We start from the raw sequence: 27,164 nt of genomic DNA, 5'->3' as shown, positions 1-27,164 counted from the left end.
ACTTCTAATATCCTATATATAATGTCTATCACATAAAGTTAACTTGGAAAATGAAATAAATTATTAATTTATTATTTATTTACTGCTTTTACTCAGTGAGGGCTGGGAGTGTGATGTATATGTCATCACACAGGGCATGTGTGAAATAATACAGAGTTTGAAAAAAAAAAATCAACCAAACGAACATTTTAGATTTTTGTGGGAAAAAAGGTATAAGAAAAAGTACATTGTGGACATCAATGTTGAGAAAGACAAGGAAATGTTTATAATTATGAATTTTATTTTATTTACTATGCCAACATTTTCAGGAAAGAGACTTTACATCCAGTTTTTATAATTCATTTTACAAGCAAATTCTAATATACAGTATTTACTCTGAACTGGTTTTTAAGTCAATGGGAAAAACAATACTGCAGATAGTAAAGATTGTGGTGTTTTTAGTCAGCAATGATTAAGAGATTTTAAATTCTTAGGGTCAGTTTTACTTTGTTGTGGTGATGCTTTACCAAGGAGAAAGTGGGTAGCTTTCCCCCAATAGGGTTAAAACATACAATGTATCTTTACTTAACAGCATAGTTGTAGATTGGTGCTCACCATCATAATCATGTATCCAAACACACTCTTTCAAATTGCTGCAGCAGAAAAATCGAAGGGAGGTGTGAAAAGAAAATTTTAAAATATAATTCAGGCATCAGACTTAAGAAAAATAGCAAGGCCATCATCCCCAAGGAAAAACGCCAGGTATTTGTACTACAGCTATAATTAATGTTCAAATGTATGGATAAGCATGCAAACATAACCACCCCAACTGATTCAAAAGCACGAAACTTAAGGTTGAGAGTAAACCGAAACTGTGCTGCAGTCTCACTGCTCTCCACTGCAAGCGTGTCTGGTGATTCCAAATCACGTCCTCAGTGCCCCAGAGATCAGGAAACCATCGTGACGATTCCGCTCAGAAATGCAGAGTGCGTCTGTGTCTGTTGTACCGTCTATGCTACAGGAAGATCTAGAAGTGACAGCTATAGGGGGACTGTGTTCTCTTTGATGGGTCTGAGTAAGATACTTATGGGACAATGAGACATTCAAAGAACTTAGTGCTTTAATGGAAAAAGTGACATGCTTAGAATACAACTGTGAAAGGCTGTACTTCGAACAGCAACAATTATAGAGAAATTCATTTCAACAAAGGAAGCCACACCCAATAGGAGGCATTTCGATATTTCAGGCACAACTCCAAGCAATTAAGCTCATTTAAAGTGCAAATCTGATAGTTTCTCTCATATTCAGATTTTTACTTGTTAAAATACTTAGTAAGGTTCTCTAATATCTATATAAATACAATGAACAGTAGTTGTATGCCTGAAAATATTGCACAAATTAAAATGAGACTCCTAAAGAAAAAAGCTAGAGGGTCTCAGTTATCAGAAACATTCTAAATGATATTAACTACATAATTCTTTAAGCGCCTTCAAAATCATCTGCATCTGTACTGATTAACTCCTTAGGCCAAGCTGTCTTTAAGGAATTTGATATGCATCCCATTAACAGCCAAATATATAATTCCACATACTCTATTTTCTCTTTCACAAATGTGATTAACACCAATAAAAACTTCTTCCTCAGGATTAAAAATTCATACACTGCAACCATCTTCACCAAAATCACAAGAACCAAGGAAAAAAGTGATCTGAGTTCCTATGGAAAGGGATTTGGCACAGAGTTGACTGACAGAAGCACTACAGAGATCAAGCCAAATCTGAAACAGTGATTTCTGATTACTCAGGTGAGCTGCTGCCCCACCTCATTTCTGACTTAACATTTACTAAGGAGCAGACAGACTAGCATAATATTCTTGCAGTTTTTAAAGAAAACTGCAGGCAAATACTCTGTTATTTCTCGCAAGCATCATAGATTTTTTTTCTCTTATATATAATAGTATGCTTCATAATTATATTGATGAGCCTTTTGCCAAGATTAAGGCTCAACAAAGGTACACAGAAATTGAACTGATGGATTAATATTTCTGCAATTTCATCAGGAATAAAAAACAGACCAGGAAAAGGATTCTAATAAACATACTGCAGGAGTCAACATTTTAATACACAGACATTGCCCTCAGACGAGGGGGTTAAAGTAAGTATCTAAAAATTTTTTCCCTAAAGATAAAGGTAACATTTCTTGAGAGTTTGGTTCAATGTCCAAATAAACCAAAACCTATTAATCAGTATGTTCTACTTTAGGGAAACACCTCATTTGCACTGAGAACAGTTTTCTTTCCTCCTCAAAATGAAAGACCACACGTACCCACTTACAGCTTCAGCTATGACTGCCTGTAAAAAAAGAGCCTTCCTGATACACCTCATCACTTAGCATAGTAACAATACCTGCATTATGTGAACACTTTCTAAACTCTAGTGCTTCTCTGGCAGAGTGCTGTCGGATGAGAGCCTGATTCGAGACTTGGGCTGCTCACCTATCACCAAGTCCAAGAAGGGCCGCTATCTGGTGAAGTGGCAGACCCACTAGAATGGTCCCCTGGCAGGAAGGGGTGACTGTGTCACATGGCAGGAAACACCTCTTTTCAGATTTCCACTAGAGCCCTTGCTGTGCTGTTTCTCTAAAATGGGGCAATGTACATTTTGTAAAGGGACCACTAGAAATTTGAGTGACTGACTTTTTGGCCATGATCCCTTTTGATAAATTTTTGGTCAACTGATCACAACAAAAATTGACTTAGTAAATATTGTCTGTCTGAAAGACATTAATCCTAACGAAAGCAACAGCAGATGAACAGCCTAGAGACACCATGATTTGGGAGAACAGGAGGGCACACTGACTGAACCACCTGACGAGCGGTCAGCAGCATGATTAGGTTAACGCGTATGGTCCCTTGGCAGTTCCACAGCTGCCTTCCTAGCACATTAAAATAAATAAGCATATTGCCATTGAAATATCTTTTAATACATTTTAATAAAACACAATTTCCCCTTTCCAATTTTATTTTTCTTCCCAAATCTACTTTTCAAATACACACCAACATAAAAGGAAAACCTGGAAAACCCAGAAGAACACAACTATTATGAATTCTGGTTTTCTCAAGATAGTCTTACTTAAATTTATAATTATACTCAAAATATTTTAACTCATTTTGCTATAGAAAATAGTTTTAAATCCCCACGTATGAGACATTTATATCCCATCAAAGTTCTGTGCAAACATTTCAAGTCCATTATTCCAGTCTTCGGATATTAGCAGAAAGTCAATAAATATAAATATTACAATAAAGACTTAATTTAAAATATATACTGTGGAACCTCAAAACAGCTAGCATGGATTCATAAGCCTATAGGATTTAAAACGGAATTACCAGCAAAACTCTAGCACCAACATATGTTACAAATGAATATATCTTTAGGTCAGGTTTCAGGTGTATCTTCACTCAAGCCTTCCAAAATTTAACCAGTAACAAAAACAAATACAAATTATGTGTGAATCTGGGTGTGTGTGTTTAACAAGATGTTAAAGCAACATATAATTGGTTTATATATATATATAATATGAAGAATTTTAGCCAGGGGAATTTGTCTGGTAAATAAATAAATACTGAGACTATAACAAGGAAAAATAAAACTTATATTAACTTCCCATTAAAAGCCTGAATTCATTCTCCTTTATTCATCACAGAGCTTTTGCATAGACCTTTAAAATATACAAATCACTGGCCAGAACTCTGCTTACAGACTATCATCTTTCATTATCACCAAATCTTCAGTTAAAATAATAACCATATTCACGGAGGGACAAATGGAAAAGGGTGAGGCTCTGAGAACCACAATTAATACAGACCTTAAAGGGACTACGTCAGCAAGCACATTTGCTGCCTGCTAAGCAGAATGTTATGAAGTTTGTGATGTGCAGAGGAATGGATGACATGATCAGAGCCTTCTGTAGACCTCTGAATGAGTAAGCAAACTTTCGTGTTTACCTGAGACAAATATGCTCAAATGGTATATACTTCAACCAGGATATAAAACAGAAGAGCCAAACCAGTAGAAGCTTCCATGTTTTAATTTTAGGATTTGCAAGCTTTCAATGGAACCTCCATCGTGGTAGCAAACTGCACACATAAAGCTATTACGGAACAGATTGTTTTTTAAAAAAAACAAATTGGCAGGTGATGGCTATGCACTTAATGTATCTTTGGTTTAGGAAGACGAGAGTATTGATTAGAAGCCAAACAATCCCCAGAATTCAAATTGTCATTAGGAGTCTGCATGATTTCTTTTCTTCTTATTAGTGGCCTTGGGATGCTTGTCTTGGCCTGGAAGTTTTGAGGCTCTAGTCGGGGGCTGCTTATGTGTTTTTGTTTGAAAGAGCCAGAAGGGGGGCGGAGCTTAGACACTTTTGGATTTGGATTACTTGCAAGATTTGTTTGACTAGATGTTGGCTGGAGTTTTGCGGAATTACATTGTGTGATTATTGGTGACTTCTTATAAGTGGGAGTCCTATTTGGAGATGTTTCAGGAACTGAAGGAGATACCAAAGAATTCAAGATGGGTGGCTTAAAAAGCTGCGAGGACGTGGGCTGAGATGTGTAGCCCTCTGGAGAAGACTGATTTCTTCCAACTCTCTTAGCCTGGTCATCTGTACTTGACTGGGGAAGTGTCTGAAGAGAAGTGGGCACAAACTGCATGTCACCGATTTGATTATTTGCCAGATGATATGGCTCTTGAGCATTCAAGGTCGTGTTCAAGTTTGCTTCAGAAGGCATACTCTTCACCACATCCTTAGTGAATTCCGGGCTTGAAGAAAAAGGCTGGTCTTCCAGACCATTGCTGCTTTCTTGTTGCGAGCCGTGTGTAAAGCTTTCATCTGGAGGTACAACACCCTGATGTGTGCCCTGGACTGTGCACTCACTGTGGGCCTCGGTATGTTGTGGCTTTACTAGTTTTCCCTGGGTGTGGTCTGTGGGTCTGGGAAGGCTGCTGGAAGGCTGTAGTACTTGAGGCTATTAAAATTAAAAACAACATTAGCAACAATTCATTTTAGAAACACCACCCAGAATTAATATGTTCCAATTAGGCTGTGCTGGCACTTATTATGTTTTAATATGAGAAGCATGTGGGTTTTTTTTTTTAATTAAAAAATAAGCTGCAATATTCAAGTAATTTAAGAGACACATATGAGTGATGATGCAAACAAAAAATGGTACAAGCAGTAAACACTAAACAAGATCCAAAATCAAACAGGATAAAAGAAAAATATTAAAGCACTGGTTTATTGAAGAAAGAAGATTCCTATCTTGATTCATTAATTATTTAAAACTTTATATAAAGAGAGCTTGACAGAATGATTTCTATATAGTCATTTGGTTTAATCTCCATAAAACATTCAGACAGTCACTAAGAATTTCAGAATATTACCCATTTTAAAGTTTTTTTAAAGGAAAGCTGTATTCCACTTCAAAACACTTTATTAGAAGAAGTATTAATTTAAGTGTCAGGTGCTGTACCTCTAAATTTTAATTGAGAATTAAAATTACCAGCAGATAAACACAATTTAGAATGAAGATTATATTCTAAGTTGATGTGAAATTCTAATCACTTACACAGAAATAGGTCAACGTCTTAAGCTAATGTTAAGTTTCTTTTAACATTCTTACTGAAAAGTTTCAGAATGAAAGGCTTTCACGGTTTATTTGTTCTGTCTCACTGCCATTTGAGGGATCAACTAAGGCTCTATTATGGCCGATAAGTGAAAAATGGATTTACCCTCCCCAGGAATAAATGTCTGTTAATAAAATTAAAAATAGCCAGCTTTTTTGAATGATGTCTGAGAGTAAAACAGATTTCAAGTTGCCTGTAACCTGAACTAAAGCTCAGAAGCCTACAATAGAAAAGTTCTTAAGGCTGACATGCCTTGCACACACTTCTCTGGAGCCCACTGCGTGGTTATATTCTATACAAATCAAGGGAAATATACGATTTCTATTACTTTTGGGCAGTCGGTAAAGAAAATATGACTTTTAAAGTTATCTTTCTATGGCCCAAATAGTTACAGTATATGGGGCAAAGCCTATTGGTCCTATTGTGATACAGGGATGGTTGCTATAGATGTTTTAAATGCACACACATACATACACACTCCCACACATTCTTTTTTTAAAATGTCTGACATGTCACGCACTGTAGTAGGTACAGGAAAATATGAACCTGAACACAATGCTGTTCCTGTGGTTGAGAGGCCTGACGAGAGAGTCAGATAAACAAAAGATGAGACCGTGTCTCAAGCATAACAACAGGTAGAAGCAAAACATATGCCTGATTAGAGAGGTCACAGACGGCATCCAAGAAATACCAACATCGGAACTGAGTTTTAAGAACAGCAGGAGTTTGCCAAGAAGACAGGAAGGGAAAAACAGTCAGGGTAGAGGGCCACAACATGCGAAATACAAAGGCAAAAAAAAGACATGATATGTTCCAGCAACTTCCAATTGTTAGACTGATTGGCAAGCACAGTGCTGGTGAGAAGGTGTGGGCAAGGGCCAGCTCAGAAAGAAACTCACATCAGGCTGAGCAGTCTTGACTCTGTACAGTAGGTCAGGGGAGACGATGAGGAATTTTAAGCAGAGGAATCCCAAGACCCAATGTCATTACAATGTCATTCTGGTGGAATCAGTGAGGAAGGTGACAGAAGGGGAGGAGACTGTCAAGCAGAACACCCAGACAGTATGCCACTGCCAACACCCAGGTGAATTATTAATATATGGGTTTTAAATTAGGATATTAGTTAAAAAAAAAAAAAAGGAAAGGATTGAAAAAGATTTAAAAGGTGAAACAGAGAAGTTTAAGGTGAGTTCTAGGTTTCTGGCTTTGAAGATGAAAGATGGGATACTGCCCTGTATCCAGAAACAAAAGACCTCTAGGTAAGCTGCCCACCAGTCCTTTCTTTGCACAACCTCAGCAGCCCACAAGACTCAGAGGGCAGGACAAATTCCCCCTACGCCTAGGGGATCTCAGGAAACTCCCTGTAGTCACAAATAAGTAGAGCTTTAGTACTCCTTATAATTTATAGAAAAGTTGGTTACTAAAGTTTAAAAATGGAGACCCATTCCTAGACTGAAAGAGCTCAGTGCTTCTAACTGGACTCAGCTACTTCAAGTCTTACTTCAATAGTTGAATACATACACTTCAACGCACTATTCTGAGAATTCTCAAATGCAATGGCTACAGAGGTTAAGGTCAAAAGTGCCAGCAATACGCACTACCAAGTAATTATGCAAGGGGCTGACAGGCATCTTCAATGATAATCTTAAAAGTCTATTCTGTGCTGCTTACAAAGATAACCAAAGACTATGAGCTCCTTAAGGCATGCACCATGCTTTCTTTATTCATATTTTCTTTATTCATATTTTTTTTGTTGCTGTAGTTGGTATCCTCAGTATTTTGCACATGTATGTGTGTGCATGCATGTGTGCAAGTCGCTTCAGTCACATCCAACTTGTTGCGACTCTATGGACTACAGCCGGCCAAGCTCCTCTGTCCATGGGATTCTCCAGGCCAGAGTACTGGGGTGGGTTGCCATTTCCTCCTCCAGGGGATCTACCTGACCCAGGGATCGAACCCACATCTATTGTGTCTCCTGCACTGGCAGGCAGTTCTTTATAAGCGCCACCTGGGAAGCCCACATAATGGGGATTAAATATATATTTATAGGATAAATGAATAACTATTAATAAATAGTACATTCCAAAATTGCCTCTTCGGTAATAAATTACCATAGGTCACTGATACAGCACTAATTTAAACAAATTTTTTAAAAAACACTGATGGACAAGAAATTTTATAATTTAAAAAATGTGTTCTCTAAGTTTGGGGTCAGCTTAATGATTCAAGTTTAGAAGCACAGCCTGAAGGATTCATTACATGTTAACTTGAACACCGCACCTCCCATATGACCTGCACCCCCCATACTGACTTACCAGCTACGCCAGAGGTGCCTTTTAGTTGGAGACTAGACATTTCTCGATGAAATGTGTTAGGGAAACTATCTTAACAAGCATTCAACTATTTTCCATTTCTAATAATTAAAAATGACTATAACATGTAAAACACTTAGGATAGAACCTCCCAGAGCACATCAAAATTGCTCAATAAATGTCACTTATGATTGTTAAAAGGTGTGAAAATGATTAATTCAAGCTATGGCCCTTTAGTAGCTAGGTCTGGAGGGGGGAAAAGCAAATTCTGTAATAGTATTATAATAAACTAGTTGTTACAGATTACAAGGTTTCTAGAATCCAAATACATATTTCAATAATGATGGTCATATTTAAATATTTTAAATTCACAGGAGGCATATCTGATATGACACATATCCTCAAGTGCCCTCCTGGAGATAAACCAAAGCTAGGAAATAAATGCAAGGCAATTTAACATTTAGAGAGAATTTACATGTGGCTATATGAAGGAGCCAGTACAACACAGTACTGAACCACTTAGTGTTTGAAGACAGACTGATCTGGGTTTAAATTCTGGCTTCTCAGTCTATCAATGAGATGCTGGGTAAATTATCTTACTCCTCTGAGATGGAATTTCATAACTTGTAAAATGAGGATAATATCAGTACCTACACCTCAGTGAACTGCTGTTAATCACAATGAAATGGTAACATGCACACAACCTACTCAGTATCAATGTAACACCTGACACATTCCAAATACTTGAGAAATATACTTCAGACTATAAAAGAAGGGTTTCCCTTCTTCCCAGTGGTAGACAGCTAAATTCTGCATAGCATGCATGATCTCTGATTATCATAAGATACTAGGTGGAAGGTATGATCTTTTTGTAAATGAGTAAACTGAGGTTAAATGAAATTAAGTAGTTATTCAAATTCACACACTTTAACAAACAGCAAAGTCAGAATTTGAACTGACAGAGAATTTAAAATGCAGCACTAAAACTTGACTCTTCTGTGTGAGCGCATGATCAGTCACTCAGTCATGTCAGACTCTTTGCAACCCCCTGGACTGTAGCCCGCCAGGCTCCTCTGTCCATGGGATTTTCTAAGCAAGAATCCTGGAATGGTTGCCATTTCCTCCTCCAGGGGATCTTCCCAACCCAGAGACTGAGCCCACGTCTCCTGCTTGACAGGCGGACTCTGTACCAGTGAGCCACCTGGGAAGCTCCACTGTTCTATGTATACTGAGTTAAGTCCAACGAGCTCACAGATTCTCAGAATATGCAATATAGCCAGCTGACTATTTTAAAAACTCAAAAGGCAGATTCAATACCAACATTCAGGTATTAACTCTTTTAGATGATGCCCTATTGCCTTCTTAGCTGATCTGTCCTACACAGGAAAATGCTCAGATACCAAACTCAAGCCACACTGTGAAACAGTATTTCCAGGAAAAGGTGGTTCTAAGTGATCCACTGGAGGAAATACACTGAACACAAGGAAATGCAAATCAGCACACATCACTAAGAAAAACTTTTCACCTCTGTTTCATATCACTTCAAAGATATCAAGCATTTTAACATAAGGAAAAAGTCATATCAGTTTCTGTAAACATTCATGTTCTGAAGTCGCCAATAGTAAGAGGGCAGCTAGAAATATCAAGTCCTGATGGAAAAAAAAGTATGTCAATATAGGTAAGGTAGAAAGAAGAAAATGTCCTACAGCATAATAATGCTACTGCATAACAGACACAGGAATTACCTAGTATTATTTTTCCTTGGTACATATAACTTTATTATCAATATTGAATATATTTTAAAGAATAAAAGGAAGATGGTAATGGAGCCACTTGTAACATGCCTGTAATTTCATGCAGGCTCTGACATGCATCATGCAAACTGGGGGAGAAAAAAGTGACAATGAGGAAGGTGGTAGGAAAAAATCTGAAATTGTACTGTACCACGCTTTGTCAGAGAAGTAATGGACTAACTTCTCAACTCCTTGCCAATAGCATAATGGGAGAGCAGAGACAAGAAAAAGACAGGACAATGGTGTCAGAGACCACATACAACACCAAGGAACTGCCGTGACTGGGTAGCAGCCAACAGTATTTGCTTTTGTTGTATTTTTTCAGGCATTATTTCAATATATTTCTATAAAATGAAAACATATCTCAATAGATTTATACTTGCTAAAGTGGTTTATAAGTTAATACAAATATTCCTATCCACAACACAGTGTATATAAACTTCTTACCCTTAAAAGGAATCACGTAAAGAATCTTACACAAATAAAATACTGAAAAGAATTTTGACACAATTAATATTCATACTCCAAAGACCTAAAATGGTTTAACTGCATGTAATCCCTTATAAAGGAAGTAGAAATTATTTTTAATAACTTCAGAGTCTTGCATATTGCAATCACAACTCAGTTTACTACTGCTGCATTAAAGGGCAATAAAAGACTAATCTGATCTTCATGTATGTCTTAAATATGATGTTCCACATTATAAGCGAGGCTCCATACATCACTAGAGAGATGGAAGACAGGACTGGATCCCTAGCATAACTGGGTCCAATGAATTCTACTCTATAATTCACATGAACCCAATCAAAGTTTTCAGGGATTTGGGGAGACCAGGAATGTCTTATTCCCTAGATGTCAGAGTAATGTCCCCAAATCTCAAGAGAACTTAAGGAAGATACCTGACTGATAAATAGAAATTAAAAATAAGCAATTTCTGAAATAAGGAGTTCAATGGCTTTTCTAAGTTAATCAGTTAACAGCTTTTAAAAATTAACAACATGAATAATAGTGACTTAAGCAATTTACCACACAGGCATAATCAGTATGAGATGCCTAAATTTCATGAGTTTACATCTCTGAGATGTAAAACCCATCAGAATTTACTTCTGGGATGCAGAATACTTCAGAAAAAAAGAAAAAACTAAACATCATAATAGAACAATTCCACTGGTGACCAATATGCATGGTATACTTATCCAGAGTAGGGGGCTGCAGGCACTATGACAAGGCAACAAACACAGCTAATAAAACAACCGCAGAATCTGCGGAGCATTATGAATGGCTTATGCAGACAACAGCAACTGCTTTGTTTCTCATAATCGCAAGCTTTTGAGAAAGAAACTAACCCATGCTGATGTTTACAGGGCAGCTTCCAGGACCATGTTTGATGCACATTTCTAGTCAATTAACCAATGACTAATATGCACTTGAACTAGCTGCAAAATGGACACAGTGGACACATATTCTATATTAACTACATTTAAAAAAATAGCCTACTGTAAAATCAAATTGTTCTGTTTTTACTGACTTACTACCCTTTTCTACTTCACTGAAAAATATTTTATTTTTATGAAAAGTCACTCTCCGAGCTAATTTCTCATTAAAGCACTGACATGCTATCTTTACATATAAAATTGATTACAGTCACATGGTGAAGCCAATCGGATTGAGCCGCGTTAAGGTGTACCTTATGAACATGTTTGTCAGTTCAGCAACACACATCAAGCATTCTAAAAAGCACACGCCCTTTAACAACCATCCTTCTAGCGCGAACACTGATCTATACACAAGAATAAACTGCACTACAATAATATCTCCAGTATCTCTATTTAATAAGGGGAAATGGAAACAACAGGAAAACAATAAAGCATATCATAGTCACATGATAACATATTACCATGTAATCATTAAAATGTTTTCAAGAAATATTTACTGTATGAAAAATGCTCAGATAATACTATATGGAAAAAAGCAAAACAAAAACTGAAAATATGAGCGTATCAAATGTCCTAAGAGAAAGTAATATTTTATGAATCTTTTATCTGAATTTTAAATATACACAGATGCATATATTGGGTTGTATAGTTTCATTCAATAAATACATACCGGGTTATGATGTAAAATGAATTTGTGTCAGTTGTCAAAAAAGGTTTGTAAAACAACCATTGAAGGTTATAAGAGGAGGAGGAAAATATAAGACAATATAATTGTTATTCTTAACATAACTCTGGTGAGTATAATTAATTATAATTATTATATAAATTTACAAGCCAGGTAACACCGTATCAAGAAACTATTGGTCTGGATTGGGAATTTGGAATTAGCAGATGCAAACTATTATATATAAAATGGATAAACAACAAGGTCCTACTGTATAGCTCAGGGAATTATATTTAATATCCTGTGATAAGTCATAATCAAAGAAAATATGAAAATATATTTATAAATGAGTCACTCTGTTGTACAGCAGAAACTAAACACACACTGTAAACCAACTGTACTTCAATAAAATTTTTTAAAAAAGAGACTTTGGGCTTAAATGGGCTTTTAATATGTAAACATTATTAATGACTTCTGTTGCTTAAAAGTATCTTTTTTCTTCCAATTTAAGTTACTGCACATGGAAGCTAAAGGTAGCAAGATTTCTAAATTCTTCTGAGAAAGGTGTTAAAGAGCAAATTTTAAAAGTCTCTTTAGGCATGATAAGAAATAGGCAGTATTAATACACTTTTTAAAGTCAAGTATTTCTAGAAGCAGTATGCTCTGGCAAGAACTGTTACTTAAGATTACCATTAAGACTTTTACTTGCCAAAAGTTATTATTTTTATTAAATTTTCATACTGTGAAGTAGGTTTTACATATATATATAAACTTTTATACATATACACATAAAACTATCATTCCTACTTTTACACAGGTGGAAATTAGAAATACTAAACTAATGCCAGCTGGTAAGTCAATCTGGATAAAAGCTGAAGTGCCTACTAACAACAGGAAGATCTTCGAATGTCTAAATGTAGATATTTTCTAACCTAGGGAAAAGTTAATTCGAAACTGGAAGACAAGCATCATCAAGTTAAGATCAGTAATATACCTGAGAAAAGAAATATAGGTCAAAATTTCCTGAGGGGGGGGGGGAGACACTTAAAAAAGAGCAGGATTTTCCTTTTATCTCCTTTATCTTCCGTTTATCTCCTTTATCTTTTTTAGAGATATTCTTAAATTAACTAAGAACATCCTTAGCCACTGCAGCTTTCTAGAGTTATCAGAGCTAAACAGTCCCATAAACATCAGTTATTTCACACTCTGCAATATCTACAAGCTATCTCTTTATGCCTGTGTTAGGTCCACTGCTCTTACACATTTTAAAATACAAAACCAAACACAGACTATCTTACTGAAAACTAATAAGCCAAGCTTACCTGGCTTCTGCATTTACCAAAAAAGGCAGTTCGCTTAAGTTGATGTTCAGGAGGGCATCAGAAAGAACTTACTACTGAAATACAATAATGTAAGAGAACTCTTTCAACTACATGCCATCACTTGCAGAATTAACCTCTCCAAAAGTCAGTGCTGGAAGTTACATACTGATTAAATGTGGAGACAAATATTGTATCACTGACTACATAATCAGTTTAGTGTAGGAAAAGGGGAGACCTATTCCCAAACTCTCTGGAAAACCACTGGATTTACCCATTGTTTCACAACCTTCTCCTCTATTTTGTCATTACATAATAATAATGTTATTATTTTATACTTATTATTTTTATATTCCTGTCAGCTGTTCTCAGGGTAAATTCAAATAATGTAGCAGTTAATACATATTTCCTTTAAAGGAACCTTCAAAGCTCAAGAAGAGCTGTCAAAAAACTGTGAACAAGTCCTCTATCACTTTCCACAAACAAAGTCCTAAAGGTCTCAATGATCAAGAAAAAGACTCAATGTATATTGAGGCCAACACATTCAAATGCTGGAGAACCAAACTTTCTTTTTGCTAACTTGGAGATGCAGAGAAAGGAGGTTTCATCTTCAGAAAAGCTAGAAAGACAGATCTTGATAGTAGTATGGAAGAACAGACAGTGTTGCTTCACAGAAATTTAAAAAGTAGTTCTAAATCCAAAGGAGAAAGAAGCATTTGGAAATGGAGGGCCAATGACTCAGGTGAGGGACAAGAAATTTCTAAAGGTATGCAGATAAGAAACTAGTGAAATGGGTGCTTCTGGGAAACATGTTTTAAAAAATAAATCTAAAACTATCTGTAATACTGAATAGTTAACTGTCAACTCCAATTACATAATGCATCTAGATAAGAGGAAGGAGAATAGAAGAGATAAACAGTGGGGAAAAGATCGGGGACTAAAAGGGGGCTTCAGAAAATCCAAGGTAGGCACGTCCTTCTGAGGTAAATGCAGTATGGCTACAGCCTAAGAATACATGATCAAAACTGCCCTTTGGAATTCAGATTGGTTCACCAGCAATTTAGTATAATTCTTTATGTGCTAGCAATCTTTAGAGGAGAAAAGAATGCAACTTAATTGAAGCAAGGGAAGTAAAAAGGAGGATTTACAAAGGTGGTGGGAGATGGGAAAGAAGGAGGGAGGAATGCTTTGAACAAATTAACTTGCTACTAAATAACTTGATATAAAAGCCTATGCAAACTCTATCCCACTATTCTTTAAAAAGTGCAAAAGGGAAGGAAAGGCATAATGACCAAAACATACATTTCAAACCTTGTCTCAAATTCATGTTGATACTTCCTACTGACTAATTCAAGAAATAAAATTTTATTTGAATAAATCACATTTAAAAATTTTAACTGCTTAAAATTTCCCCCTTTTAGATCTTTGATACTTCACATTATTTAGGTAAGGATAATTTATGAAAAAATTGATATGAATTAAAAATTAGGGCAAATCCATGGAGAAGGCATAAAAGTGACTGTGACTGACAATATTTAAATATCTTTTTCATTAATATTAGCTTTTCTGGGTGACTTTTCAAAAAAGATAAAATATAATCAACTTACCAGGTAAGTATATAACACAAATAAACACTGTTTTGGAAAGCAGATTCAATGAAACAAAGATTTTTTTTTGAAGTCAAACAGTTACTAAATCATTAGAAATGTTAGTAAACCATGCATATTCAAAAGTCATTTCTTCTGTACTGTAAAGCGGCTGATAAATTATAAAGACATATTAGTTATTTAAAAACACCCTTGAAATGACTTAAAAGATTTCTGTATTAGAAAACAGTGAAACGCAACCAAAGCCTTTCGATTAGGAAATATTTAAAGAAATGTGCAATGGTCTAGTAAGCCTGCTCCCTAAACAATATGCATCTGTCCATTATACCACTGCATTTAGAGTGTACATTTTTAACATGACTATATTTAAAAACAAGCTTTATTCATATTATCTCAAGGTCATGAAAAGAGAAAACACATTAACGACAGATGCATGTCGGTAGGTACAGCATCACTGGCAACAGGTTTAAATGGCATTAGAACGACATTAACGTCAGACAGCTTTCCTGAGGCTCTACGTGGAAAAGTCTGTTCACATGCAGATGTAGGAAATATTAATTAAGAGAGGAGAGCCCAGGGAGTGCTGGTTTAGCATGTGCCTGCAGATCACTCTGGACAGAGAGGAGGTGCTGGGGAGGGTGGTCATGCAGAAAGGGGATACGTGAACGGGAAGCAGAGCAGGATAGGAGTGAGAGGCACAGACTCACTCTGTCTGCGGTGCGGCGGGACAGTCCGTGGGATCCCTTGGAAGGAGCCCTGCCAAGGAGAGAAGGAGGGAGCAGAATACCCACCCTGTGCAGAGAGAGACGGGGGTGGGAGGCATAATAAAAAAGGGAACCAAAACACAGAGACACCACAGTCATACTTTAAAAAAAAACAACAGTGTTAATGAAAAGACAGATTCCATTTTTTAAAATACAGGTAGCCCAAATTACTAAAATTATATCTTAATCCAACCTAGTTATTTTTCGTATATGAAGAAAAAATTATTTCCTCTAACATTTATGGTTAATGCATATGAAGTAATATTTTTTTTGGTAAACATCTATCAGCTTGTATCTCTTTTTAAAGTAGTACATTACAGTTTTTTGCAAAAATGAAAGCATTTAAAAGGGAAGACAGACTTTAGGTGTTAAACACACAGAAATTGCATCAATAATAAATCAGGCAATTAAAAATTACCATTCAAAAATTTATTTCTTTTTTAAATCGTAGTTTTCAAAGGATTAGCAAGAAAAATAAAGAACATTAGTGAAGACAGTAGAACCACCAGAGCACTCAAAAGACTCAGAAAGTTGTAAGAGTACTATATCAAGAATGTGACATACAGGCCACGGGTAACACATGCAAACCTTTTAACAACTTGTGGCTTCTTAGCTTTACTTATTTTTATCAGCTTATAAGAACTGGAATACAACTGAAATGTCATTTACTTCAATTTCCTCACGTTCCAGGTAAAACTGGGTCTTCTAGAGGGAATTTGTTCACACAAATAGAACCAGATTAGGTCTCATGTCTCTCTGTTCCTTGCCTCCTCATTGATGAGACACATTAAACTATAGAAACACTCGTGATAACATCAAGAAAAATGAGCCCATAAACACCACCATACCTAGCTCAATTTGTAAAAAGAAAGTATGCATAATTTTTCACACCAATTAATCTGATATTAAAATGAAGTACTAAAGGATTGCAAGTGTATTTTACTGATGTTTAGAGATTTCAGGAACATTCAGGTCCAAACAGAAAACTTATTTCCACCCCTGTACCATCAATTCCTTGGCTATGGTTCAGTATAATCAAACACTTATTTAGATTTATGAGTAATTCTACATTGCTCACCATAAAGCAAAAACCAAAAGAGAAGATTCATTTTCTATGTTGATTAAGGTAACAAATAGCCATAAGAACCTAAATACAATTAACAATCTTTAGAGTATCCTAGTAAACAGAGATCCTGTCTTTTGAAGTTATTGTAATTTCTCCACTAATTTAGCAATGGATATTTTTGGAAATAGATTAGAAAATATTTAATAGGGTGATGACCTCAGGCGCTCTCCATAGATGTTACTTGAGAACTCCATTTTGCTGCTTAAGAGATGTTCTGACTCAAAACATTTACACAAAGCAAGTCCACAGCTAAGAAGGAGCATGCCCTTCCCTCCCTATGGGTTTCAGCAGGGTCAGTTTCTACTCACTGCACTGGCTAAAGAAACTTTCAGATAAGGATTTTGTATACAAGCTAAACCAGCAGTCAAGAGATTCCCTCTCCAAGAAGTTCTCTCTGGAGCTTTATGGAAATAGTATCCACTGGGAATCAGGGAACTGTGTTGTTCCCCGTGTCTTCTAAGAGCCCTGTAACCTTGAGAAAGCCACTGATCTCTAAATCTCAGTTTTCATTTGTAAGATGCAGGGCTGGAATTTGTGTCCCTACCCCCAAGTTTCACATGTTGAAACCTATTGCCCCAGTGTGATGGTTTGGAGGTGGGCTTTTGGGTGGTAATTAGGTCACAAGAGTGGAACCCTCATGAGCCAGATTAGTACCCTGTAAAATAAATCACAGAGAACTCCCTCGTCCCTTTCCATTGTGAGGACACAGGGAAAAGATAGCTGTCTACGATCTGGAAGCAGGCAGGTACCTTCATCTTGGAACTACCAGCCTCCAAAACTGCAAGAAATAAATTTCTATTGTTTATAAGCCAGTTAGTCTATGGTATTCTAACTGCCTAAACACTTTTAGTTGTTGTAATTCAGTTGCTCCATATCCCCACTCCACAGTCATTGTGATTCTTTAACCTCATAACTCTATTTATATGGCACTTAAAACAATCAACTTTGTATTAAATTGTCTCTCTTAAAAAAACAAACACAATGATACCCATTCTTAATTCCCCCAAGACCAATAAATCATGATCTCTGGGATGGACCTGAGCATGAGAAGGAGAAAGAGAGAATCTTGTGAATAATACATAAAAACATTTCTGCCTGTGACTGCCAAGGGGCACTCCTCTATTAAGCTGACTGAATAGCTGTCAAACATTTGACTTTCTACCTAAAAAGGCAAAGAACATTACTTGTTCTATTTTTGCCATTTAAAAATGCTTCCTTTCACTTCCAAAACCCTAGGTATCATAATCCTATCCAGCCATTTCAAACCATTTTGTAAAAGCTTTTTCTGATCCTACCTAAATAAATTACAATCATTTTGTTTATAAGCATCCATATCTCTTGGTGGATACCTGTCTCACAGAATTTTTCTTCCTCTTTTCATTATGTTGATTTGAGTATTTTCCTTATTCTTCTACTAAAGATAACCACCCTGATAATAATAGCTTACTTACTTTTCTTGGTGTCAACTATATCTTCTTGACTTTCACAGAATCAAAGTAATACACTATGATTAAAATTTAATAGAAGAAAAAATTCTAGTTCCACTCAAGATGCAACAGATACACTCTCCTTTTTCTTCTGCAAAGTACAGCTAAAAACTCTAGACATTAAATCTAAAACAAAGAACTCTGAAAGGTATAGTTGAGAAGACAGACCAGCTAGGGTCCTGGAAATTCAACCCCCCCAAAAAAAAACATCATAGAAAATTCCCTGTTTCCCGCCCCCCCACCGAATGTATCCCAGACTAGGTGATGAAGAAGCCAGCATCCGGAAATGCCAATGGGCACACACATAAACAAAATCAACAAAGTCTCAAGGAAAAGCTGCACCCTGCCAAAGGACCAGGAAAGAGGTGGCCTGGCGACACACAGCACTTGTGCTCAGTAAACTGCTAACACACGGGACGCAGCGTGGCTCTAGCATGCCTGTTCCCATTAGGAGAGGCCAGCTGGGAAACGCAGGCTCCCACTCTCACTAGCTCTACCACCAATGTCTTACGGAGTTTTTGAAATGAGCTATGTCAGGTTTGATGGCAATGTAAGCTGAGGACTTCTAATCTGTTTCCTGCACATGCTGGACTCCTGCTGCAGATCCTAAATTAAAACTGCTGAATAGTTGCTAAAAGAGAAGAATGATGCTGAGAACTCGACATCTTCTGAACTAAAGAAAACTTACTTTTCCCTTATAATGAATGAGATGCGTTCCATAACCCTATTGTATGTATAGAATAATTTTACCTTCCAGTAAAAACTCTCGGTAAATAACTTGTGCATTAACTTCCATCTTTTACCTATAAAACCCTCTGCCCATTTTTCTCCAGTGGGATAATATTCTCGTTTCCTCTAGAAATCTGTGACCACCAAGTTGCAATTCTGAAGACCGCCCCCCTCCCCAATAAACTGTCTTTTTGCCTCTGTACAGTTTGTGGTCCTTTCAGTTAGCAAGTTCCTAAGTACAGGAAATATTTAAAACATGTATATTACAAATGGGGAGAAGAAGAGACCTAATGAAAGTAAGATTTCTATGCTTAGTAAGTAAACCACACAAAGTTATACATATAATACCAAGAGCAACCATGATATTTCTCTATAAGCAGATACACTCAAAACACTACATATAAATCAAAATGGCATTCTACAAGAACTAAAAGTAACACAGAGAAAGGCAAGAAAACAGAAAATAAAAGAAAGGAAAAAAGATGAAACCAAAGAAATGGTAGACTTAAGCCCTAACGTTATCAATAATCCCATTACTACAAAGGGTGCTCAGACACAAATGAAAAGACAGACTGGCAGATAGTTCATGACCGAACTATATGCTGCACACAGGAAATCCACCTTATATATAAAAGTGTAAGTATTTTTAAGTAAAATAGTAGAAGTATATACCAGAAAAAACATTCAAAAAAAAAGCAAGAGTGGCTATATTAATATCAGATAAAGAAGGATTCAGAGCAAATTATCAAATAGAGAAGGACCTTATAAAATGATAAAAGAATCAACCCACCAAGAAGACAAAACAAGCCTAAATGTGTACACACCAACTGTTCATGAAACAAAACTGACACAACTGAAACGAGAATAACCAAATTCAAAATTACAGGTACAGAGTCCAACACTTCTCTCTCAACAACTGATACAACAAGTAGACAATAAAATCAGCAATGATATGGAAGAACTCAAGGACACCAGCAACAAATAGGATCTACTCAACATTTGTAGAATGCTCCGTCTAACAACAACAAAATACATATTATTTTCAAGAGTCCACAGGACATTTACCAAAACAGACCACAGCCTAGGCCATGAAATAAACCACCACAAACCTAAAAGAACTGAAATTACACAGAATGTGTTCTCTGAGCATAAAGGAATCAAAGGAGAAACCAGTAACAGAAAGATGACAGGAAAATTTCCAAACACTCAGATACTAAACAATGTAATTCATGGGTCAATAGGTCCTCTCAAGGAAAATTTTAAAAAACACACATATGAATACAAAAGTAAATACATATTATTGAAAGCTGTAGGACACAGCTGAAGCAGTGACATAATATCAGAAGCTGCAGGACTCAGTGTCACGGAAATTAACTGAATAGTCTTGCTTAGGCTTCAGAGACAGAGCAGAGCAGGCCTCTGACCCTGCTTCTGACCTTCCCGGACTCTGCCCTGACTGGGAGACTGTGGGTGACTGCCTGCTGTGAGTGCAAGACCTGCAGCACCACAGTAAGATGGGGGAGAAATCTTGAGATTGTTGAGCCCCTGGAGGGGGCCTGGCCAACCAAGCCCCAGGCTTAACTACACTGCAAGTTTTACACAACAAAACAGCATTAATATGAAACGAGAGCTCCAATTTGGTCACAGATTGATGATGATATCAGTTTGCATCCTGGGATTATAAACAGGAACCCTGAACTGCAATCTTAAATCTCACCCACAGAGCAGATGTACTGCCCGGGACCTTTTCCCAAATGGGACTCCAAATGTGCTGTGACACAGGACTTCACAGCACTGTTTAAGTCTGGATGTTGGTCAAAACCCAGTTTGGTGATGTATCCTCTGCTGTTTCTATTTCTCTTTTCTTTAAATGTTAGTATATTGAAGGTAAACTAGAGAACTCTCTAATAAATATTTATATTATGTATCTATATATAAGGAGTGGCTTATTTTGTTAACAAATCCTTTGAGACAGAAGTGAAAACATTTGGCAAAATACACAGCTAACACAAAATTTCAAAAGTTGCAGAAAAAACAGAAAAAATAAATTTCAAATCAATAAGCTAAAACTTCATACCTGAAGAAACTTGGGAAGGGGTAAAGATCAAAATAAACCAAAAGGAGGTAGAAAGAAGAATATAACAAAGAAGAGAAACTACTGAAACTGAACAAATAAAATTAAGAAAACAAGAAAGTCAATGAAATCAACACACCAAAGTCTGACAAAGAAAAACAGAGAAGACACAAATTAACAAAATCAGGTGAGATATCAATATAGGTCTCCCAGCCATTAAAAAGACAAGGGAATACTATGAACAACTTTTTAGTCATAAATTTGAGAAGAAATGGACTAACTCCTCAAAACCACCAACTATCAAAACTCATCTGAGATGAAAGACATCATTTGAATAGGTCTATAACTTTAAAAACTGCCAAAAAAGAAATTGTCAGGCCCAGATGGTTTCACTGACAAATGCTATCGAATATTTCAAAGAATTAACAACAATTCTACACAATCTCTTCCAGAAAGTAGAAGAAAGAATGCTTTCCCACTCATTTATGAGGACAGAATTACCTAATAACACAAAACCAGACAAAAATAGCATCAAAAAAAGAAAAAAATACAGACCATTATCCGTCATGAATATAGATGTAAACTATCTTTAACAAAAGACTAGTGTATATAATTAAGAAACAGTGTATATAAAAGAATTTTACACCATGACCAAGTAGGATTTAGGTTAACCAGACTGATCCACTATTCAAAAATCAATCAATGCAATCAACAGGCTAAACTGAAAAAATCACACGCTCATATTATACTAGTATAGCAAAAGCATTTAACAATCAGCACACATTTCACGATTAAACCTCTCAGCAAACTAGGAATAGAAGAAAATTTCCTCAGCCTTCCCACTATGATACACCTACAGCTAAAATTTACTTATTAGAGAAAGACTGAGTGCTCCCCCCTTAGATCAAGAATAAGGCAAGAATGCCCACTCTCACCATTCTTATTCAACACAGTATTGGAAGTTCTAGCCAATGCAAGAAAAGGAAATAAAGATATGTAGATCAAAAAGAAAGAAAGCATTCCTATTTGCAGATGGCATGATGGTCTACAAAGAAAATCCCAATCTAAAGAAAAACTCCCAGAAATAATAAGCGAGTTCAGTAAGTTCACAGGATACAAGATAAATACACAAAAATCAACTGTGCTTCTGAATACCAACAGTGACACATGAACACTGGAATTTAAAATATAATATCATCATCTATGATCACTCAGAAAATGAAATAATACATCTAAGAACATATACAGGAACTTGTATTCTGAAAACTAAAATGCTGATGAAAGAAATCAAAAGAAGTCTTAAACTAATGGAGAGATACATCTTAGTTATGGATTGGAAGACCCAACATACTAAAGATGCTACTTCTCCCCAAAATGATATTTAGTTATTAACACATTTCCTTCAAAATCCACGATTTGTTTTTTCAGATATAGACAATCGTATTCTAAAATTACATCAAAAGGTAACATTTTTAAAAAATAATAAAGTAGGATGAATCACTATATTCAATTTAAGACATTATATAGTGTGAGAGTGAAAGTCACTCAGTCATGTCTGACTCTTTGCAAGCCCATGGACTATATAAGTCCATGGAATTCTCCAGGCCAAAATACTGGAGTGAGTAGCCTTTCCCTTTTCCAAGGGATCTTCCCAACCCAGGGATCGAACCCAGGTCTCTCGCATTGTAGACAGATTCTTTACCAGCTGAGCCACCACGGAAGCCCATAGTGTGAGAGTTAGGCCATAAAGAAGGGTTAGTGTTGAAGAATTGATGCTTTTGAACTGTGGTGTTGAAGAAGACTCTTGAGAGTCCCTTAGAGAGTAAGGAGATCCAACCAGTCAATCCTAAAGGAAATCAGTCCTTCACTGGAAGGACTGAGGCTAAAGCTGAAACTCCAATACTTTGGCCATCTGATGTGAAGAACTGACTCACTGGAAAAGACGCTGATGCTGGGAAAGACTGAAGGCAGGAGGAGAAGGGATGACAGAGGACAAGATGGTTGGATGGCATCACTGATTCAATTGACGTGAGTCTGAGCAAGTTCTGGGATATGGTGAAGGACAGGGAAGCTTGATATGCTGTAGTCCTTGCAACGAGTCAGACACAACTGAGAGACTGAACAACAGCAAATATAGTTACAGCAATCAAGACAATATGGTATTGGTGAAGGAGTAAACACACAGATTAGTGGAACAGAGAACCCTGAAGCAGATCCACACAAGTACAGTCAACTGATTTTTGACAATGGCACAAAAGCAGTTCAACAAGGAGAGTCTTTAAACATATGGTGCAGAGCAACTAGATATTCACAGAAAAATAATGCACCTTGATCTAAATCTCATATTCTACCAAAAAAAAAGAGCTCAAATAGATCATAGATTTAAATATAAAATATTAAACTATCAATATTTTAATATTTTATAAGAAAAAAATTTCAGTGTCTTGGGCGTCAAGAAGAGTTTATACATAACACAAAGAGCACAATCTGTAAAAGAAAAACACATTAATAAATTGGACTTCATCAAAATTAAAATTTTATGCTCCATGAAAGACTGTCAATAGGATGAAAAAACAAGCTATTGAGGGTAAAAACTCACAAGCCACATACCTGAAAAAGAACTCATATCAAGAATATAAAAAGTATATATATTTAATAGTAGAAAAATCCAATCCAATTAGAAATCCAATTAAAAAAACTATATAAAAGATCTGAAGAAACATTTTAATGATGATGGGTAATAACCACACAAAAAGACAAACACTATTAGCCATTAGGAAAATATAAATTAAAATCACAATGAGATATCAACTACATACCTACTAGAATGGCTAAAATTAAAATAAAACCAACACTAAATGCTAATGAGGCTACAGAGAAACCAGATCACTCAATCAGTACTGATGAGAATCTAAAACAGCACAGATGCTCTGATAAACAGCCACTTTCTTTGAAAACTAAAATATACAGATACAATATTACCCAGAAATCACACTACTGGGTATTTATCCTAGAGAAATGAAAAATTTTACACCAACACAAATATTTGCTTTATCTGTAATAGCAAAAAACTGGGAACTACCAAAATGTCTATCAATAGATGAATGGTGAAACAAACTGGAACATCCCTACTATGGAATACTACTTGGCAATAAAGAGCAAATTACTGATAGACACAACTACTTGGATGGGTCCCCTGGATATTATGCTGGATGAAATAAGCCAGTCTCAAAAGCTCACACACTATATACCATTTATATAAAATTCTTGAAATGACAAGATTAGAGATATGGAAAACATTGTGGTTTTCAGGGGTTAGGAAAGGCAGGGAAGAAATGGCTATGACTATTAAAAGGCAGCACACAAGGGAGAACTTTGTAGTGGTGCAATAATTCCGTGCCTTAAATATGGTAGTCATTGTAGGAATCTACACAAGTGATAAAATGCAATAGTACATACTCTAAATGTCAATTTCCTGGTTTTGATACTCTACTATAGTTATATAAAATGTAACTACTGTGAGATACTGGGTGAAAGAAATAAGAGACCTATTTTTGCAACTTCCTATGAATTTTAAGAATTTAAAATAAAAAGTAAAAGCATAAATAGAGACGTAAAAGCAATGCACTGTAGAGTAACATAGAGGAAAATTATTTGAAATGCTAATTATATTAATAGGATCATATTTTCTTGGGGAGAGAAGGGAAATATGTTTAAGGACCTTCTCAACTCTATAAACTAATTTCCACAATAATAAGAAAGTTATATATTCCTTTCAGTAGTTAAAAACAACTGAAATAGCTATAAAATACGACTAACTAAATGAGACCAGGCAAGTTCAGATACAGCAGACATGTGAGCAACTCCAAGCCACAGCACTAAGAAACAGTATGTGCTGGCTCCCATGATTCCATGTCTACTGGAAGTGTTTCTAGAACTTGTAGGGAAGAGTTTAACTTAGAAACTTAGAGGATGTATGATTTAATAAGCAAAGGGAGGGAAACTTAATTTTGAGCAAAAAGACAGCATTACCAAAGAAAGAAAAAGTTCCCAGATGAATAGGTCTGTTCTGGCAGTGAATACACTGTACTCCTGAACTGAAAACTGCAGCATGAAGGCAGGTTTGAGGGTCAGAAGGTCTAGTCCCCATATCCGGAAGACATGTCCACCATCCTCTGGTTCAGAAACAAGGCCTATCATCATATTTACATCTTGCTGTCTGTCCATGAGTATCACAAGCCAAAATTCAGGCAACCTTTTATTTAGTATCCAAAGACCTTAGTGCTGGGATTGAAATACAGAAAAAACTAGTCAAAGTTCCCTGAATGAATGAATAAATGGATCTATGGTTTTTTCTACTTTGTTTTTTGGTCAATTCCTGTTACTTAGTTCAGGTTTAAAGCCAAACCCAGTGACCTCCATACAGAGCTGGCCCTGTCCAATATGGTTGTTAGCAACTACATGGGGCCAAGCAGACACGTTTCTGAATTGAAACGTGTTATAAATGTAAAATACACACAAGATGTCACAGACTTAGTACAAAAACAAAAATCGGAATGCAATCTATCTCAATCTCTTTATTTTGATTACATGTTCAAATGGTACTACTGGGTTAAACAGAATATTTTATTAAAATTAATTTTGCATGTTTCTCCTTTAATTTGGATACTAAAGCATTTATATATATAGTTCACATTATATTTATATTGGAGCACTAATTAGAGAGTAGGAAAGCATATAATTCTTTCTTAGTTGGTGCTTTCTTAGTTAAGCTCTGACCAGGAAAGAGCCTTTTGCTCATCTGAGTCTACCTTAAATCTTCTGATGACTTTTAAGATGAAATGGTTGGCATGAGATGCTTTCTGCTAGAGAAATCACAGTAGACATGTATAAAAACAAAAAGCAGTAGGGATGCATATGGATATATTACATCCAAGGGAAAAAATAAAGTACTTGTAGGAAAACAAAGGATATCTGACATAGAGCTTAACCATATGCGTAACACTCAAGGTACACTTTAAACTGGTGGGACAACACACACACACACAGACACAAACACGAACAAAGGAATGTGGAAACATAAAAAACAAAGAGTATCTGGACTCAGGGTTTGCGAGAAAATTTCATTTCTCTCAAGATAAAGCCTAAAGAGACCAAGTAAAAACATTCTTCCATGAACTCTAACCCTGTGGAACAAGATATGGAACTGTGGGCCAAATCCTTCAGAACACCTGCCACGCTTTCCTCAGCAGCTGCTTTTTCCTGAAGCAGAGATGAGCACAGATGAGAGTCACCATGAGCTTAGAGGATGGCAGACTTTTAATTTTAACACTGAAGAGAAAACTTTTTCTGATTCATGAAGATTAGTTTGCTTGTGTCTCCCTCTTCTGGGAGAGCTTAGGAAGTCTCCTGGAATGGTCTTCCTTGCTTCAGAAGGGGTGTGGGCACTTAGCACTGAAGCACTGAGCTTTCTTGTGGATGAAACTGTCTTCCATACACTCATGCATGCACCCCCACACACACACACAACCTGACCCATTTTGAATCTATACCTGTATCTTAATTTCTCTGGCACCTTTCAAGTTCCAATCCTACATATTCAAATTCCTCTACCCTTCTGTCCTGCAGAATCCAAGTTGAAGTGATTAAAAAATATATGGAACCTTTTGCAGTCTTCCTTCCCTAATAAAATTTTTTCTCTCAGTTCTCCCATTTTCTTAACTGACATGCCATCTACCCTGTCATCCACATTTGATAACTTAGTCATCTTCTTTTCATTCTTCACACCTTTTTCATCTAATCACCTATCAAGACAACAGATTCTGCTTCAGTGATCTTCTCTCCATTCCATGAGAGATCAAAAATCGTAAGTTAGCCCTCATCTCCTCATGCCTGGGCTGTTATAATAATCGTCTAATAAGTTTTCCTTACCTTCATTACATTCTCACTGGGACTGGTTCAGTCCTTCTGAGCCCTGCACTAAGACACTAAGCACACAGGAGGGAATGAGACACAGCCCCTGCCTCAAGATGTTCAGTTCCTCCTCTCATATTACTCTTCCTATAGCAAAATATAGGAAGTTTGGTCCCTGCTAGAAACTTCCGGTTACAGAATTAAGTTGAATGTTCTCAGTCTAACATCTTAAGTCTCTCCGTAATTCCATCCAAGTGTAATTCTCCAAACTTCT

The 27,164-nt window shown here is 36.3% G+C and overlaps 1 protein-coding gene across 8 annotated transcripts in view; it reads right to left on the bottom strand.

Annotated features, from left to right (window-relative positions):
• Positions 1-260: 260 nt before the first annotated feature.
• CCSER2 (coiled-coil serine rich protein 2) overlaps positions 261-27,164 on the bottom strand; it is a 158,663-nt gene continuing 131,759 nt past the window's right edge. For 2 of the 8 annotated variants that reach the window (XM_027530819.1, XM_027530818.1), the window contains one exon: positions 261-5,008. In XM_027530819.1, coding sequence (XP_027386620.1) covers positions 4,190-5,008 — 819 coding nt within the window. In that variant the 3' untranslated portion in view covers positions 261-4,189. Of the gene's footprint in view, positions 5,009-9,922; positions 9,963-13,193; positions 13,268-15,504; positions 15,590-27,164 lie in introns of all 8 variants that reach the window. The other 6 variants (XM_027530823.1, XM_027530824.1, XM_027530820.1 and 3 more) reach the window with 5 other exon arrangements.

The sequence above is a fragment of the Bos indicus x Bos taurus genome, chromosome 28, assembly GCF_003369695.1.
Source record: "Bos indicus x Bos taurus breed Angus x Brahman F1 hybrid chromosome 28, Bos_hybrid_MaternalHap_v2.0, whole genome shotgun sequence".
NCBI classification, from domain to species: Eukaryota; Metazoa; Chordata; class Mammalia; order Artiodactyla; family Bovidae; genus Bos; species Bos indicus x Bos taurus.
Note: the sequence above shows the minus strand (reverse complement) of the source record. Positions and strands in the feature narration are given on the sequence as shown.